The sequence below is a fragment of the Protopterus annectens genome, chromosome 2.part1, assembly GCF_019279795.1.
Source record: "Protopterus annectens isolate FY-2018-M chromosome 2.part1, PAN1.0, whole genome shotgun sequence".
NCBI classification, from domain to species: domain Eukaryota; kingdom Metazoa; phylum Chordata; order Ceratodontiformes; family Protopteridae; genus Protopterus; species Protopterus annectens.
Genome location: NC_056729.1, coordinates 1,677,028,065 through 1,677,048,227, shown reverse-complemented (window position 1 = coordinate 1,677,048,227; position 20,163 = coordinate 1,677,028,065). Strand labels below are relative to the sequence as shown.

General features: G+C 43.5%; 1 protein-coding gene across 6 annotated transcripts in view; it reads left to right on the top strand.

The window, feature by feature from the left end:
- Window positions 1-20,163, top strand: part of RERE (arginine-glutamic acid dipeptide repeats) — a 3,515,893-nt gene that overhangs the window by 1,224,546 nt on the left and 2,271,184 nt on the right. For all 6 annotated transcript variants that reach the window (XM_044063104.1, XM_044063103.1, XM_044063106.1 and 3 more), the window contains exon 4: window positions 10,511-10,582. In XM_044063104.1, coding sequence (XP_043919039.1) covers window positions 10,511-10,582 — 72 coding nt within the window. The remainder of the gene's footprint in view (window positions 1-10,510; window positions 10,583-20,163) is intronic.

Sequence of the window (20,163 nt, the reverse complement as noted above, 5' to 3'; positions counted from 1 at the left end):
CAAAGAATAACCTTTCTGGGTGCAGAGCTGGACACATCAAAACAAATGGCATTCCTAACTGCAGAAAATCAAGAGCAACTACCTCTCTACTTCTTGGCATTAACAAAGCAGAACCATCTAACTGCAAGAAAAGTAGTGCAAGCCCTAGGCTTCATGGCATCCTGCATAATTCTGGTCCCTCATGCCAGACTGCATATGAGAAAGCTACAGTGGTACCTAAAGAATTTGTGGTCCCAACACAAGCACAGCCTAGAAACCAAAATTCCAATAATCCCATGCCTGAAACAAGAGTTCCTATGGTGGGCTCAGGCCTGTCAATCAAACAAAGGATTGCCCTTCTACAACAGTCAACCAAGCCAAACCATCACGACAGATGCCTCAGACCTCGGTTGGGGGGCACACATGCTGTCCAAGTGCATACAAGGCTTATGGACTCAAGACCAGCTGCGCCTGCACATAAATCTAAAGGAAATGCTGGCAGTAAAATTGGCAATCCAGTCATTCAGACCATTTCTCCAAGAAGGTCAGTTGATGATAAGGACAGACAACACCACAGTTATGTGGTACATTAACAAACAGGGAGGCACACATTCATATCCTCTATGCCGGCTGGCACTGGACCTATGGGATGTGGCTCTGAGCTACAACATTCAGTTACAAGCAATTTTTGTACCGGGAAAAGAAAACATTCTGGCAGACATTTTAAGCAGAACTACCACAGATGCCCACGAATGGATGCTGCATCCGGACATCTTCAAAGCCATCACAAGAGAATGGGGGGATTACCACAAATAGACTTATTTGCATCCCCACTCAATCACCAGCTAAAGAAATTCTGCACAAGGACGTGCCACCCACTTGCTTGGAAGGTGGACTCCCTATCTTTCAGTTGGAAAAACCTGACAGCTTATGCATTCCCACCACTTCGTTTGATGCACAAGGTGCTTTTGAAGATCAAAGAGGAACGTCCAAGGATCATTCTGATAGCTCCAAACTGGCCAAGACAACATTGGTACCCATTGCTGAGGAGCATGTCTCGGGAACAAATATGGACACTGCCCCTGATCCCATTGCTGTTAACACAGAACAACTACAACATCCTGCATCCAAACCTGAAAACTCTGCAGCTAACTGCCTGGAACATTACATAAGGACAATTAACCCAGATTTATCCCAAAGGGTTAAAGACATAATCCTTGAGGCTCGTAGACCTTCAACAAGAAAGAATTATGCAGCAAAATGGAAAAGATATCTCATTTGGAGGACTGCAAAAGGAGAAGATGTGGCGCTAGTAAACATAGCCAACATCCTGGAGTACTTGGCAGAGCTCTTCCATACAGGCCTGTCCTATTCTTCCATCAAGATACATGCATCAGCTATTTCAGCAGAATACAGCTTGGATCCTCCTGTCTTCTCTCATCCTCTGCTCAGACAGTTTCTGAGAGGAATTAAAAATGTAAAACCTCCCAGGAAACCACCATTGCCAGCATGGGACTTGAACGTTGTGTTAGAAAAATTGACACTTCCCCCTTTCGAACCAGCAGCAACAGCAGAATTACAATACTTATCCTGGAAGACTGCTTTCCTACTGGCAATCACCTCAGCAAGAAGGGTCTCTGAACTACAGGCATTAATGGCAGTGCAACCCTTCCTGATCTTCCATCAAGATAGTGTCCATGAGAACAAATCCCACATTTATGCCTAAGGTGGTATCCAGAGTATCTTTAAATCAGGCTATCCACCTACCTACATTCTTCCCCAACCCACAGAACAGGGGAGAAAGACTGTTGCATACCTTGGATGTACATAGGCAATTACGCTACTACCTGGACAGGACCAAGTCCAATAGAAAAACTGACCAGCTTCTGGTAGCATATGCAACAGGAAAGGAAGGAAAACCTATTTCAAAACAGACAATCTCCAAATGGATAGGAAATTGCATTAGATTTTGTTACTCCTACCATGGAAAGAAAACTCCAGAGAACATCAGGCCTCACTCCACAAGGGCTACAGCCACTACCACAGCTTTCTTACTAGGAGTGGCTACCAAGGACATTATAGAGGCTGCTACTTGGACCTCCGTGCATACATTTGCCAAGCATTACAATTTACCTTTATACTCTAGATCCCGAGCAGGTTTTGCCACTGCTGTTTTGCAAGGGATCCTAACTACACCATAATCTCTACTTTTTTCCTCCTCCCCTAGTTTAGCAATGGTATTCTACCCATTTGTATGGATTGCAGATGCATCCTTGAAGGACATAGTACAGTTTTGTACCTACCATAAATGTAGATGTCAGATAGGAATGCATCTGCAGTCAGGATTACCCACCCACCTTCCCCTCTGTGGTACTCCTAGGGTATTTGCCATCCTTCAGCTAGCTTGGGGGGGGATCTATTATGGTGTATTTGTTTGTATATATGTACATACATGCTTATTTTAAGTGTTTGCTCTCTACTATTTGGAAACATTGGCATTTATCCAAATTTAGGCATCAAAGAGGGCACCTGGCATCTGGGGCAAGAAACACTGAGGAAGATGGCGTCGGCTGATGCCTTTATACCCGAAAAACTGCAGCTATGACGTCGGGTGAAGTGCGACACCAGCCAAAGCCAGACCCAGACTTTGGAATCCGGCCGACCGAAGGGCTGCCTGACGACAGGACTACCCATTTGTAAGGACTGCAGATGCATTCCTATCGGACATCTACATTTATGGTAGGTACAAAACTGTACTTTCTTGGCTTTGGAGAGTGTGGTTTTTACCTGTGCGGCCGTGATTACTGGAACTTTGCATTCTTCCGGTATAGAGATATGGGCCCTTGAGGGGGTGAGAGGGGGGTAAAGTTAGCACTGAACCTATCTGCCGGGATGTTGGCAATATCAGTTGGCTGTGTATATTTAGTGCCATCGTGCTGTAACTCGGAGCAGATCTGAGTGTTGCCATTGAGTTTCTTGACATAGCTATAGAATGCTTTGTGGTCATCTTTAGAAACCGTGGCGATTTTGATGTTCTTAGTGTTTCACTGTTGCAGTCATTACATTTGGATAATCTGCTGGCAGGTTGCCCTCAGTCGGCCTGAATTCCAAAGTCTTGGGTCCTGCGTCGGTTGCTGTCTTCTCTTCCATGATGTCAGGTCGTCAGGGGGTATAAAACATGCAGCCGACGCCATTTTCTTTAGTCTTTCTTGCTGCGCGGTGCCCGAAGCAGAAGCATTTCGCAAGTGCCGGTCAGCCGACTACTGAAATGTTCGAGTTTGAGTTTCAGAACCGAAGTCTTCACTAAAGCTAAGTACCCCATTGGGGAAACTTTTTTTTTTTCTTGCTTTTTACCGATGTCAGAAAAAGTTAATAATTGTATAACTTGTGGGAAGCGAATACCTCATAAAGATTTCCATTTATACTGTATTCCTTGCCTATGCCCTGATAACAACGTGCCTGGCTGTCAGTTTTGTGCTAGAATTAACCAATGCACTATTAAGCATGTCTATATTTTTGCATCTAAGTATTTTGGAAACAGATTTAACTACCCAGAAATGTCGTCGGATAGCAATACAACTACCAGAGTACATAAAAAAACGCAAAGGAAAGAGAAAGGCAGTCGAGATCCAAAACTGACGACAAAGCTTCTCCTTAGTCAGTTGCCAGTTCGCCGGTACTCAGTGAGGTGCTTTCGCAGCCCCTGATACCCACTACCTTCGAGTCGCAGGCTTCTACCAACACCCATGTGGAGTCCGGCATGCCGCATGATACTCAAGGTATTGGACCGACGGATGTATCTCCCTTGGATGGGTCCAGAGCCGCTGAGCAGGCACCACCTTCTGAGGGTGTATTCAGACCTCAACATTTTTATATCAAACCGAAAGCTGCAAAACCAAAGGCAAAGACACCTTCTAAAACTAAAAAAAAGATGCCTGAGCCACGTGCACAGGCCTCTATGCCTAAAAAACAGATGATCAAAATGGCTGAAGACCTCATTACCTTGATCAGGGGTACCCATCCCCCTCCAGATAAGAGGCCTAGGCAAGACACTGACTGTGAATCTTCAGATCAGGTTTCTATTTCTTCTGATTTCTCTTCTGATCAGGAATTATCTTTACCTCCTTATGAGGATTCTGATGCTGAGGAGTCTATTCCATCTGCATCTCCTCCTGAGGATTATTCATTTGGAGAAACCTTGCATACTTTGAGGGAGCATTTTCACTGGGAGAGTCAAGACTTCTCAGAATCAAAAAAAGAGGCTCAGGGATTTCCTTCTTCTTCCTCAGCACAAGCCTTTAGCCATTCCCCCTGTTTTAGACATTGTGGATTATGTGTTTTCGGAGTCAATCCTGACCCCTGACTCCTTACCTCCGGCTCCCAGTAAGCCTGACAGGTATTACAGGGTCCCTGACTCTCATAAATTTTTTTATTTAGAAAGCCTGCTGCAGATCCTGAAACCATTTCACAGGGTCCAAAGGGAGTTAAGGCCTCAACAGCAAAAAACCCTACCCCCGCCGATAGATATTCAAGGGCACTGGACAGATGGGGAAAAAGGTTTATACATCTGCAACCTTGGCAATCAGGGCCTTAAACTGTCAATTTCATATGCTTAAGTACCAACAACATGTTATGGGATTGCTGAAACAGAAAATGATGTTGATTTCAGAGTGTGCAGAAAATAAGGAATTGCAGGAATTATTGCATGCAGCTGAACAAGTTGGAAAGCATACTTTGCAATGTGGTTTTGATTCTTTAGAGGCCACCTGCAGGGCCACAGTTACTGGATCTGTGATTAAGAGGAATGCCTGGTTAAAGGAACAAAATTTGCGAGATCATGTTAAAGCTAAATTGCTAGATGCACCTTTACAGCATGATTCTCTGTTTGGTATTAAGGCAGAAGAGGTTTTAAAGAAAATGGAAGACAAAGCTAAGTCTATGCAAACTGTTAAAAATTTCTTATAAGTGCAGCCACGTAGATTCAGTAGACATTGGCCTATAAAAAATTGGTCCTTTCCTGTGTCAGAGCTCAAAGGGGCAAATCCAGATGCCCTAAGGGTTCCAGGTACCAGGCTCAAGACTCATACAGGTCAAAGCAATGGGGCGCATCCACCTCCAAATCTGGAGGCGATAAAGTGCAAACTTACAGAAAGCAATCCCAATGACTTCCCTCTGCCTACACCAAGCACTTGTCTTTTGGCAGCACCCATAGGGGGAAAATTAACACTTTTTGCTCAAAATTGGCAGTTAATATCCCAGGACAAGTGGGTACTAAACATTGTATCACAGGGATACAGATTCCATTTCCACACTTTGCCAATGACAAATGGTTGGCCAGATCTGCCAAAAAAACAATGGGCAGAGGCACAGAAACAGGTTACCTCCCTCATGGATATGGGGGCCATTCAGACAGTACCAGAACAGGAAAAAGGACAAGGTTTTTACTCAAGACTGTTCTTGGTGCCCAGAAAGGACAAGGCCTGGCAGCCAATACTGGATTTATCGATTTTGAACACATACCTGGACATTCCAAAATTCAAAATGCTCACTTTGCAACAGCTTCTGCCCATGCTGGGCAAGAATGCTTGGCTGGTGACTTTAGACCTAAAAGAGGTATACCTGCATGTCCCAATAAATCAGCCATGCAGAAGATACCTCAGATTCAAGGCTGGCTTAATCCATTACCAGTTCTCTGCACTGCCCTTTGGCTTATCTACTGTGCCCAGGGTCTTTACAAAGTGCCTGGCACCAGTAATTGCATTTTGCAGACAAAGAAGTATTCAAATGTATCCTTACTTGGGCGACTGTCTCATTCAAGCAGAGAACAAGGACACTCTTCTACGACACCTGGCATTTGTGAAAAGGCTTCTAACATGCCTAAGGTACAAAATAAACAAAAAGAAATCACAACTGGTACTCTTTCAAAAAATAACATTTCTGGGTGCAAGCTTGAATACAACTGCCCAGATGGCTTACCTCACGCCAGACAAAGGCAACTGATTACTTCAAACTGATGGTAACAAAAACCCAGTCTTCTGCAAGACAAATACTGCAGTCTCTGGGCTTCATGGCATCCTGCATCCTATTAATTCCATATGCAAGACTGCATATGAGGAAACTTCAATGGTACCTAAAAAGTTTATGGAGTCAACATTCACACAGTCTGGAAACAATGATTCCTCTCATCCCCTGCCTGCAACAGGAGTTTCTATGGTGGACAAAGTCCTGTCACCAAAACATGGGACAGCCCTTCACTCTACCCCTGCCAGCCAAACCTTAACAGACGCATCAAATTATGCCTGGGGGGCCCATATGGCAGGAAGATGCATTCAGGGCAAATGGGCACCAAATCAAATGCATCTACATGTCAACCAGAAAGAGTTCCTAGCTGTTCAAAATGCCCCAACAGTCTTCAAGGACTTACTTCATCCAGGACAACTACTGATAAAGATGTTCAACACCACAGTCATGTGGTATATAAACAAGCAAGGGGGCACACATTCATACCCCCTTTGCAGATTAGCCATGGCACTGTGGGACACAGCTTTGACCTACCAAATAAAAGCTCAATTCATGCCAGGAAAGCAAAGCACTCTGGCAGAAGATTTAAGCAGAAACCTTATGGATCCTCACGAGTGGAAACTAAATCCACAAGTCTTCAGCATGATAGCAGAGAAATGGAGGAGCCCAGACATGGACCTATTTGCCTCTCCTCAAAATTATCAACTGAAAAGATTCTGCACAAGGACTTATCACAGACAAGCATGGAAAGTGGACTCCTTGTCCTTCAGTTGGAAAAACCTATCAGTTTACGCCTTTCCTCCTCTGCCCCTTCTACCCAAGGTCCTCCTAAAAGTCAGACAAGAGAAGCCAAAGATATTAATTGCCCCGGACTGGCCCCGCCAATACTGGTACCCAATCCTAAGGAACTTGTCTCAATAGCCAGCTTGGACCTTGCCTCAAAGACCACAACTACTGTCCCAGCAAAACAGTCAGATCCTGCACAATCAACTACAGACTCTGAACCTGGCAACATGGCTAATCCTGTAATCATACAGATGACACCTTTCAGTAAAGCTGTGATGGATGTCATTTTGGAAGCCAGAAGGCCTAGTACTAGAAAGTCTTATGTTGACAAATGGAAGAGATTCTGTGCTTGGAATCAAGCACAAGGAACTGATACAGCAGAACCGCATATTCCTCCGATATTACAATACTTAACTGAGATGCTTGACAAAGGCCTATCTTTCTCATCAATCAAAATCCATACCTCTGCCATTTCGGCTCATTACAGTACAGAGCCACCAATCTTTTCTCATCCTTTACTAAAGCAGTATCTTAGAGGAGCCAAAAATGTAAGGCCTCCTAGAAGATCACCATTACCTGCATGGGACCTCAATTATGTGTTGGAATAGCTCACCCTACCTCCATTTGAACCAGCTGCTACCGCTGATATAAAGTTCTTATCATGGAAGGCAGCTCTGCTACTAGCAATTACTTCAGCAAGAAGAGTTTCAGAGCTACAGGCCGTCATGGCTGTAGAGCCTTTCATCATAGGGTGTCTCTGAGGACAAATCCTACTTTTATACCTAAGGTCGTTTCCAGTGTGGCTCTTAACCAAACGATTCATCTGCCAACTTTTTATCCAAATCCGCAGAACAAAGGGGAGAGAATTCTGCATTCCTTGGAAGTACACAGACAGCTAAGATTCTACTTGAGCAGGACTAAAGCTCTAAGAAAAACTGAGCAATTACTAGTGTCATATGCTGCAGGATCAGAAGGAAAGGCTATTTCAAAGCAGACATTTTCCAAGTGGATAAGCCATTGCATCCGTTTCTGCTACTTACACCATGGCACACCTGTGCCCAAGGGCATTAGGTCTCACTTCACCAGGGCTGCAGCTACTTCAGCAGTCTTTCTCAGAGCAGTACCAACCAAGGACATTCTAGAGGTTGCTACTTGGAGTTCTGTTTGCACCTTTACAAAGCATTACCATTTGCCTCTCTACTCTAAGTCCAGGGCAGGCTTTGCCGCTGCAGGGCCTTGTAGCCTCACGTAATGCTGTTTAACTCCAGCCTCCCAACCATAGCTTTGGGATTCTACCCAAATGTAATGACTGCAACCTTGAAACACGAAGAACATAGTTGTGTACACTTATCATAAATGTAGATGTTCGAGTGTATTCACTGTTGAATTCCAGGTTACCCTCCCGCCATCCCCGTCATTCTACAGTTTATCTTTCCTTCTCTATCTTCTACAACCTATGTGGTGTATTTGCTTGTAGATGAAGGTAAAGTTTATATTGATGCATGTATACATATATATATATATATATATATATATATATATATATTTAGAATATTGCTACCTATTTGGGGGCACCTGACATCGTGGGCAAGAAAAACTAAAGAAAATGGCGATAGCTGCATGTTTTATACCCCTGACGTCATGGAATAGAAGACAGCAACCGACGCAGGACCTAAGACTTTGGAATTCAGGCCGACTGAGGGCAACTTGCCAGAAGATTACCCAAATGTAATGACTGCAACAGTGAATACACTCTAAACATCTACATTTATGGTAAGTGTACACAGCTGTACTTTTTCATAACTAGCTTTGGAAGATTTTATGAAAGATCTCAGCTTCTTACTGAGGCTGACCAGGGAGTTCCTCCAATCATGGGATTTTACTCTTTTTTTTTTTTTTTTTTTTTGCAACATTTTCTTCTGTTGTAGAGTTTGTTTATGGCAGGGACCACCAGATTGGCTTCCTTTTTTTGGAGGATAGCATCTTGGTTCTGTTGGGGATAGCATTATTCATGCACTTGTGTAGGATTCAGCAGTTGTACCTCCGTTGTCTGTCTGTATGGGTGTCGTGACGTTTGCCACTTCTGACTTAAGAAGCGTGAAGTTGTCTTTGGAGAAATTTTTTTGCAGTGGTTTCCCTAATGGGGAATATCTGCTGTCATGTGGTCCAGGGAGATGTCTTTAATAGTTTACACCACATGTATAGTGACTGTGTCATGTGTGCTTGTGAAGAGAGTCGAGTGCTTGTGTGATGTGGCGAATCCTGGTCGCGATTGAGAATGGACTATGATCCTGCCTTTGCACGGTCTGCTGAGTGGTGTATTGGTATATATGGGCTTTTAGACCGAGTGTGTGTGACTAGTAGATGTATGTTTCATGGTAGTTGCTGCCTGTGATGTATGTTTGCATGGTTGCTGAGAGTACTTTGTTTTTTAGTTAGATTTAGGAGGCTTTTGTAGTTTAGGTAGATTACTTCTAAGAAGCTGAGCATTTGTAGGTGTGTGTATTTGGTCTAAGATTTGAGAAGGGTTTAGTATGGAGATGTGTGGTGCTGACAGCCTTATTTGCAGGGGCTTTGTGTGAGAGTTTTGTATCAAATAACATTGTTCAATTTCATTTCTGACATACTCTGGTAGATTGTGTAAGTAGTAAATGAGATATTTGTTGCATTGTCTCAGTATGCCCATTTCAAACAAGCTGCCTGCAGAGACCATTGGAAGCTGCAGATCCACGGTTCCCCTGTCTTACTCGTGTGGCCTGGAGGGGAGAGTATTGCTGAAGAGGTACTGAATTACTTAACTGGAGTGCTGTCCAAGATGAACCAAGTTTTATACAGGGAAAGGAGCTAGTAACTAATGGTGTAATACAATAAGGGAGTATGGAGGGGGAGCAATGCAGTTTGCTTCTGTCTTCAAAATACAGTTTTGTACTGTTTTGCATTTTGTTTCTTTTACTCATAAGTTTACATATTTCAGTACTTGTTTTAAAGCCTTTGTGAGCTCACTGACTGTTACAAGCAGTAGTTGTCTGACAAGTCACAGCTAGCCAAGAAGTTTTGAGGACTTGTAGTAGTTCTTTTCTATGGGGTACTGTAATGATACTGCCCTTTTAACAGAAGCACTCCAAGCACTTTTGTTGTATGCAAAAGAGTGGTCATAAGGTGATTGTGTGCATACAATACAGATTTACCGAAATAGTGTGAAGAATGGAGATATGAGAATGTATGTGGAAAGACTTTGTGAGACTTGGAGTGTACACAGTGGAAGAGGAAATGGTGGGATGGATGATGCTGACACGCACATTATCAGGGGTGCAACAAGAATATGGATAGGAGTGTTTAGGATACCTTTGAATATTAAAATCTGAGTTTTATTAGGTGGTGACTGTAGAGTATTGATGAGTGGATGGGTACAGAAGTGCTTGGTGTTGGGGAGTAACATCATAGAGCAAGGCCATAGTACTTCTAAGTTCACTGCAGCCAGATTTGGTACAGCATTGGCAAGTGACGTGTTCTTAGTCGTTAATGTATGCACTTTGTTGTAAAGCCTGACATAACCAAGAAATTTAGCAGTGAAATTTTATAGTTCAGGATACATTTTGCATCATTAAATAAATTTTGTACTTGCTTTTACCAATTTTAATTTGAAGCTGCTATTGAATGCCATGTATGTATTTATCTTTCTTTTTTTTTTTTCCCTTTACTTACCTCCATGGTGTCTCTTCAGCCATCGGGTTCACCCCCTATAGTTAAAACATGTTACCGAGCTGATCATTCACTAAATCGGACAGAGAAGGTGGTAAGTGTAAAAACGTTTTTGTATTTCTGATCGGGCAGTATTTTTTGGAATGGACTTCCGTAAGAATCTTAGTCTGTTGATAGACTTTTGAAATACAGCTTGTGCTTTTTATGAATTATTTTTTTCTAATGTGGCTCATGAATAGTGTGTGAAACCTGAATAGATGAGTAACTGTAAAGTACTTTCGTTAGCAGATCTTATTCTTTTGACTGAGAGTATAATTTGTAACCAGTACACATCCCTCTGAGATTAGTTGTTTGACAAGAATTTAAAAATTAATTTACTTTTGAATATTTTTTTAGTGAAACACATTTGTCAGTTTAGTAAGTTTTGATTAGTATGTTCTTATAGCACATGTGTGTAAATACGATGTATGAGTTTTATGCATATGGTCAAATTTTATTTTGTTGAACAGACTGAACAAGGGCACAATCAAAATCTGATTTGATTGAAAATGCCATTTTTTTATTTAATAGGAGGTCACTGTACAGCAGGCACTGGGAATTTGCCTTCTCCCTGCTGTTGATTTTGGAGTTGGAAGGGGATGAATCGGGGGCAGAGAGGCTTGGCCCCCTGCAAAAAACACTTGTTGCAAATGTTTTGTGTGCCTTCTTGAAAGGTTGTGTTTCAGTGAGTGTTCAAGTGCTTTTTAATTGAACACTGGTGATTTTGATCATTTGATATGTACTACTGTATGTGTGTGTGTGTGTATTTGCCGGTATACAACAGGAGTGGCTGTGTGTATGTTATATGTATGTGAATATACTGTGTATGAAGTTTACTATTGGCATTTCGAATCTGCTTCGGTCGACCATTTAAAATGTCAGCTCTAAATGTGGAATTCGGAATGCCGAAAAGTAAACCAAAGCGAAAATTAATACATCGACAACCATGGTTCTAAGTATTCGACATAGGAGGAGGTGATGTCACTCACATCCTGCTGTGCACATTAACATACCATTAAACTGTGCAGTCAATGGTACGTTAATTCTACTGTTTTGCATGGGGGTTGTGCCTTCCTGCACCCCACACCCCCTGCACATTAAATATACCAACTTAGAGATCACAGTCCAGTGAGGAAATGGACTAATTCCCCTGTTCCTCACTGAACCCCCCCCCCCCCGCACAATGTCTAACCCAAATGCTCTAATTACACTACCTGTTTGCTGTAGTGTAGTCGATTGATTTGGGTTCGACGTTCTGTCGACCTGAAAACTGCAGGTCGACCATAAGCTGGTCGACCAATGCAGTTTTAAGGTTTTCATTGTAAACTGTGTGTGTAGTTTTTTTTTTAAACTCATAAGTGCTGTTGCCTGAAGTAGTTGATGGTCCTTGGTTTTGTTTTCTAAGCCTTTAATGAGGTTGGTTTAATAACTGTAACCTTTGACTTTACTTTCTTTTCAGAAGTCACCAATACAGGGCACTGGTGAATTTTCTGAAGATGTGGGCAACCTGATTTAGTAAACTGATTGAATTAAAGAAATTCCATGGTCTAAACTGATGTCTGGGAATGTAGTATGGACATGCTAACGACAGACTTATGAAATCGTGCCCTACTATTCCGTAAATAAAGTGGTACCATTGTAAATTTAGCTGACTAACTTAGCATTTCTATGGTGATGGCTAGCACATAACTGTAATGATGAGCAAGCAAGGGAATATGCAGTGACAGGAAGCCTGACTGAAGTGAATTTTGTTCTGTATGTTATGTAAATGTGAAAGACTGCAGAGAGGCACTGAGGTAATCCTTTGACTGCAGTAGGGCACATGGTTACTTTAGTATCATGACATGCTAACAAGACCATTCTTTCTCCCTTTATCTGTAACAGTAATTCAGTAGCCTCCTGTACAAAAAGAGAAGCCCCAGTCTGCAGAGCAGAACTACAGTTGTCTCTCTCTTCTAATTGTTTCTTCTTAAGTACCGTATGTACTTCTGTATAAGAATTGTCCACCTATGCATGGATAATGTGGTATATGTTACCATACTACTGCAGCAAGACTATTGTTAAAAGCAAAACACTGTATTGTCTAGACTTCCATGCCTTCCTGACTTTTGTGTAGTTTAACAGATTGGGTGGGATTACCGCCAGTACTATATTTAAACATTAACATTTTTTGGATTTAACTGCCTTCAGTTAAGTGAAGGGTTAGTATGGCATGACTGTCACCAGGTGGTACCTCATGGGCTCAGTGCTGGGACGGCTTCTATTTGGCATCTATTTCCTGGAGGTAAAAGCTAATAACAAAGGCCCTTGGTTGACCAAGTTTGCAGATGACTGCAAATTGGGAGCTGTCATAGAATCCCCCCGTGACACAAACCTCTTACAAGAGCATGTGAAACAGACAAATGACTGCTGTGAAATCATGGATTAAAACTCTGTGCCAAAAAATGCATTATACTGCTTTTTGGGAAAACTGCCACCCAGGCAAATTACTCCATCAATAAGACACTCCTAAGAGTCGACTTTGGTAGTCTGGGATTGGGGAACACATGCAGACAGTAGTCTGTTCTTTGACCAACATGTGGCCAAGGTAGTAAGAAAATAATTCTGTCACCCAGCTTGTAAGTAAGGGCATAGCATCCAGGTGCAAGGAGGTTATAGTGGTACTTTATTCGGCTCTCATCAGAGCCGTCATTGAGTTTAATGTCCTGTTCAGCGTGTACCTGACCAGATATATGCAACAGCTAGAGTGCTGTCAAAGGTTCCTTACCAGGAGAAGCCAGGTTATGTAAACATATTGTCTTATACGGATTGCCTTAAAGCCTTGTCTCTGTACTCTCTCTCCCTACAGGTTACCAAGAGGCATTCTATGCCTGGTATACAAGGCATCCTCCGATCTAGCTCTGATGGATCTTTTGCACATCTCTAAAGTGAACAGCATCAAAACTACTAGATCCCAAGGATTTAAATTTTGCTTGTGACTTAACCAAGACATGTTGGTGAGACAGATGTGTCTGAGAGGATCCACATGCTCTGGAATAGGCTCCCCATCCATGTGAGCAGAGTCCATCCCTGACCCTATTTAAGTGTGACCTTGACCAATGGGTGGGAAATTGAAAATTCACTCTAGGTCTGGCCCCCATGTCTCAGCTAGACAGAGACAGACAGTAATGCCCAATCTAACTTATTCACATCCCACATAACCTCTAGAAATTTCCTAACATACTCCATCCTAATAAATGTCCATGATACATAGGGACACAATTAGGTTGGGTTGACTTGCGCAAACCTGGTGGTCATTAGCTTAGTATATACCTATAAAAAGGAAGCATTAAGTGTTTTAGTTGCCATCTTTTATTACTACAGTTCACAAACTGTAACCCCTAGACTTATGCACAGGTTAATGAATTGTAATGGATTTTTTTTGTGCTCCCACATGCCTGTCCTCATAAAGACTGTGCCTAAATGCTTCTGTATATGCACCCAATTGGACCATTTGTTCCCAGGTTCGATGAGATGCATACAGTCCATTTTTCCTGTCCAGGAGTCCCTCTTGAATTCCTGTAACTGCAGCCACATTTGGGTGTCATGAAGCAGGGCAGCTTGCTCGTCATGAGGGATGGCCCACCCTGTCCCTGAGGGAGCACCCCACCACTGTGATGGCTTTTCCAAGCTTTGCTGTAGCTGCTCTTTGAGGGGGAAGCATAACACTGCACTACAAATTTCCTACTTGGGTCACAGTGCAATTTGCACATGGCAGTGCTGGCTGAATAGACCTAAGCTCCATGGAGTAGATGGTGTTTCTGCTAGTTGTCACCCATGAGGTGTGTGGCATTGTCCCCCACCCCCGATGGATAAGCTGACAATGGCCACTTGCTTCCATTCAAGTTTTAATGGATTTTTGTTTTCAAACTTGACTTATCCACAAGATTCTGCTGTACGCCTCTACAATTTGCAGGCTACTTTCAGTGTGCTGAATATCCTTTCACATCACTACAACAGCCCTTCTTTGAAAAACTAAAAGCCATCAATGTGCATACTGCCACTATCCAGGCAAGTTTGAAGTCTTTTGCTCAAAAAAAGTACAAAAAAATCAGCATGCATGATTGTTCTTGCAGATTTAAGTAATTTGGGACCTGATTTCTGGGTGTAGCAACTTGGGGTCACTACAACAGCTGCTTGCTTTAAACCTCTAGGAGGCCAAGATTCACAGTCTTGTCACCAAGAAACTTCTTTCTTTTGGTCGCACTAGCCTAATTAATTAAATAATTTGGAACATGTTTTCTGGTTGCAGCATCCCCTCATGTTTAATCTGTAAAAGTTTGCAGTTACACGGATGGGGGAACTTTAGGCCAGTGATTCTGAATCCTTTTGTGTCAAGAAACATAATTTTAGACACCTGCAACAATGATTGTGATATCAGCCCTCCCCAGAATACTGATACCGACTTTCGCTATTTATTTTTCTTCACATCAAAAGTTCATAGGTAGGTACCAGGCTGTCGGCCCAAAGGCCTATGTAAGCCTAGCCAGCAAGGTTCCCTGGCTTTCAGTAACCACTATGGATATAAGCAACCTGACAAGGCCCCCTGGTTTATGACCTTGTGTGTAACATCCCACGCAGCTACAACAGCCAAGCTGAAGCTTTTGTGTAGGAGCCGTGAGTCGCCTGAGGGCAGGAAATCCCACAACAAGAATACTGCAACATGGAAGAGAAGGACATCTATGGTTATGGTAAGATTTTACACTACTATTCTTTATAGATTCAGCCCAAGGCACCAGGTGATCCAGGACCAACTACAGCAAAATGATCTGGGCATTAATAGATGTTCTTTGTGTTTCACTGTTGCAGTCATCACATTTGGGTTATCTGCCTGCCAGGTAGCCCTCAGCCGGCCTGAATACCAGAGTCTTGAATTCCTGCGTCAGATGCTGCCTCTTCTTCCATGATGTCAGGTCGTCAGGGGTATAAAACATTCAGCCGATGCCATTACATCAGTTTTTCTTGCCGTGCGGTGCCCGAAGCAGAAGCTGTTCACAAGTGCCGGTCGGCCGACTCCTGAAATTTTCGTTTTCGAGTTTCAGAACCGAAGACTTCAAAAAAGATAAGTACCCCATTGGGGATCTTTTTTCTTGCTCCACCCGATGTCAGTAAAAGTTAACAATTGTCTTATCTGTGGAAAGCAAATACCTCATAAAGATTCGTACTGCATTCCTTGCATAGGCCCAGACCACGATGTCCCTCGCTATCAGTTTTGTGCCTTGTTCATCCCCTGAACTATTCACCGTCGGACTATTTTTGCAGCAAATTATTTTGGTACTAGGTATCAGTACTTCGAAATGGCTTTGTTAAGCCATCCGACTACCAATTTTCCAAAAAAACATAAAGATAAAGACAGACCGCATAGGTCCAAAACTGCCAACGATGCTTCTGTTAAGCTAGTCGCCAGTCCACCGGTACTCAGTGAGGCGCTTCCGCAGCCCATGATACCCGCTACTTCAGATTCGCAGGCCTCTACCGAGACCCATTTGGAGTCCGGTATGCCACGAGATGCTTCTTCGACTGTGGAACCTGCGGATGTCTCTACCTTGGATGGGTCCGGAGCCGTTGTGCAGGCACCGGCTTCTGAGGGGGGTATTCAGGCCTACAGATTTGCATTTTTAACCATGCCATCTTCATCTAGGCCTAAAACACGCACCACACCTAGAAAACTGACGTCCAAACCACATGCTCAGGCCCATATGCCTAAAAAAACAAATGCTTAGAATGGCTTAACACCTTATTACCTTAATTAGGGGAAGCCAGCCTTCCCCCTTTAAGAGGCCCAGAACTGATTTTCCTTCTGATTCTTCTGAACAGGAATTTGATATTTCTGTTCCTTCTGATGACCAGGATTTGCCCTTATCTACCTATGAGAATTCTGATGCAGAGGATTCCATTCCCTCTGCTTCCTCTCCAGAAGATTTTTCTTTTGGTGAAACCTTGCACACCCTTAGGGAGCATTTCTGCTGGGAAAGCCAGGATTACTCTGACTCCAAAAAGAGGCTTAGGGAATTCTTACTCCTTCCTCAGCGCACAGGCCTTTAGCTATCCCTCCTGTTCTGGACATTGTAGATGATGCTTTCTTGGAATCTAGCCTCTCCCCAGACACTTTACCTCTAGCTCCCAGAAAACCTGACTGGTATTACAGAGTACCTGACTCTCACAAGTTCCTCTTCAAGAATCCTACTGCGGATCCTGAGACCATTTCCCAAGGACCAAAAGGCATTATGGCTACTGCTGCCAAAAATCCTACCCCTTCTGATAGAGATTCTAGAGCCTTCGACAGATGGGGTAAGAAAGTACACTTCTACCACTTTAGCCATTAGGGCTTTAAATCACCAGATGTTCATCGTGCATACAGCTGCAGTCATTACATATGGGGTTATCCTGCCGTCAGGCGGGTCCTCGGTCGGACGAATTCCAAAGTCTAGGTCCGGCGTCAGTTGTCGTCGCTTCCTCCCTGACGTCAGTGCGGCAGGGGTATAAAAGAGGCAGCCGACGCCATTTTCTTCAGTCTTTCTTGCCGCGGTGCCGAAGCAGAAGCAGTTCGCAAGTGCCGGTCGGCCAGCTCCTGAGATTTACGAAAGTATTTCAGCCGAAGTCTTCTTTAAAGCTAAGTACCTCGTTGGGGAAACTTTTCTTGCCTCAGACCGATGTCAGACAAAGTTAATAATTGCATTTCTTGTGGGAAGCAAATACCGCATTAAGGATTTTCACTCTTTCTGTATACCTTGCTTAGGGCCAGACCACGTCGTCTCGGCCTGCCGTTTTTGTGCTAGGTTCGCCCTTCATTATTTTGGCAAAAAATTTAATTATATCATGTCGTCGGATACACCGATGCCATTTTTAAGCAAAAGACGCAAAGACAAGGACCGACATCCGAGGTCTGCACCGAGTACTGAGACCACGCTTAGGCTGACTAACGGTTCTCCGGTTCTCAGCGAGGCGCCTACGCAGCCCCTGACTACCGATGAACCTATTTTACCGGTGACTTCAGTACCCGAGGTCGCAGGCTCCTCGGTCTCCATTCCCACTGCAGATACCGACGCCACTCTTGGTGGGGAAACTGAAAATTTAGTGAGGCCTGCCATTTCTGAAGGCGTTTTCAGACCTACCACCTTCTCTATTAAATCCTTCACTAAATCTAAAGCTGCCATGAAAACTAAAAAACAGGGTCCTCAGACCTCCTCTCTAGGCCCCATGCCTAAAAAACAGATGCTTAAAATGGCTGAGGATTTGATAACTCTCATCAGGGGTTCTCAACCCTCTGACAAAAGACCCAGACTGGAGGAAGACTACCCTTCCTCAGACCAGGCTTCTATTACCTCAGACCATTCTGAGGACCAGGATTATGCCTATTCCCCTTTTGAAGACTCTGATGCTGAGGAGTCTATTCCCTCGGTCTCCCCCCCCCCCCTGAGGACTACTCTTTTGGGGAAACCCTGCATACATTGAGGGAGAACTTCCACTGGGAAGGCCAAGATTACTCAGATTCCAAGAAAAGGCTCAGGGAATTTCTACTGCTCCCCAGCATAGGCCCCTGGCTATCTCTCCTGTTTTAGATATTTTGGATGATGTGTACGCAGAAGCCAGTCTTAATCCAGATTCTTTACCTCCAACCCCTGTTAAACCAGACAGGTATTACCGGGTTCCTGATTCTCACCAGTTCCTTTATAAAAAACCATACTGCTGACCCAGAAACAATTTCACAGGGTCCCAAGGGAATAAAGGCCTCTACTGCTAAAAACCCTTTACCTTCAGAGAGAGATTCCAGAGCATTAGAAAGGTGGGGGAAAAAGGTGTATACATCTGCCACTTTAACCATGAGGGCGTTAAACTGTCAATTTCATATGTTAAAGTACCAACAGTTTTTGTTATCTCAGCTGAAAAGCAAAATGACACAAACAGAACAACCAGATTTGAAAGAGTTGCAGGATTTGTTGCATGGAGCAGAGCAAGTGGGAAAACATACCTTGCAGTGTGGTTTTGATGCTTTAGAGGCCTCATGTAGAGCTGCTGTCACGGGGTCTGTCATACGTAGGCATGCTTGGCTCAGAGCAAACCTTACCAGATCATGTCAAAGCAAAGTTATTGGATGCACCACTTCAAAAAGATGTATTGTTTGGTGTTAAAGCTGAGGAGGTACTAAAGAAAATGGAGGAAAAAGCGAAATCTATGCAAACAGTGAAAGATTTCTTGCAGGTGCGACCTCCACGCTTCAGCAGAAACTGGCCTTCAAAAAAATTGGTCCTTTCCAGCCACGGACAGACCTCAAAGGGGCAGATACAGACGCCCAAGGGGTAGAGGACAACCTCAAGGATCTTACAGAGCTAGACAGTGGCAAGCACCAACCCCAAGAGGTGGAGAAGACAGATCACAGTCATTTAGAAAACAGACACAATGACTTCCCCCTATGCCTGCCAAACAAAGCTATAATGGCAGCACCTTTGGGCAGAAAACTGGCATTATTTTCAAAAAACTGGCACATTGTTACTAAAGACAAATGGATTCTGGACATTATAGACCGAGGCTACAGGTTCTACTTTCACACCCTTCCAAAAATGAGAGGCTTGCCAAACCTGCCACAAAATCAATGGGCAGAGGCACAAAGACAAATTTCCGCTCTCATGGATATGAAAGCAATTCAAGAGGTACTTGCAAAAGAACAAGGTCAAGGTTTTTATTCCAGACTATTTCTGGTACCAAGGAAGGACAAAGATTGGAGACCCATCTTAGACCTATCCATCCTAAACACATATCTACAGGTGCCAAAATTCAAGATGCTCACTTTACAGCAGCTTCTTCCCATGCTGGGCAAGGAGTCTTGGCTGGTAACGTTGGACCTCAAGGAAGCATACCTGCATGTCCCTATCAGACAAGATTGCAGAAGATACCTCCGATTTCTTGCAGGTTCAACCCATTACCAATTCTCTGCATTGCCCTTTGGCTTATCTACTGCGCCCAGAGTGTTTACGAAATGCCTGGCATCAGTAATTGCCTTCTGCAAACAACAAGGAATACAACTCTACCCATATCTGGACTGCCTGATCCAAGTGGACAGCAAGGACATTCTATTGCAGCATCTGGCGTTTGTAATAAAACTGTTAAACTACCTGGGTTACACAGTGAACAAAAAGAAATCAAAACTAATACCTTCTCAACAGATAATTTTCCTGGGTGCCAGCTTAAATACAACCACCCCAGATGGCTTACCTCACGCCAGACAAACAAGGGCAACTGTCTCAATACTGCAACAAAATGGCAACTTTCACCAGACTAACTGCAAGGAAAGTCCTGCAGGCTCTGGGATTCATGGCATCTTGCATCCTACTAATACCATGTGCAAAGCTGCATATGAGGAAACTACAATGGTAACTAAAAAACTTATGGTCTCAACACAGCCACAGCTTGGAAATAATTATACCACTCATTCCATGCCTTCAAAAGGAATTTTTGTGGTGGGCTCAAGCATGCCAAAGAAACACAGGTCTCCCTTTCTGTTTACCTCAAGCAACTCAAATCATCACAACGGATGCCTCAGACTACGCCTGGGGAGCACACATGGCAGATCAGTGCGTTCAGGGAAAATGGTCCCAA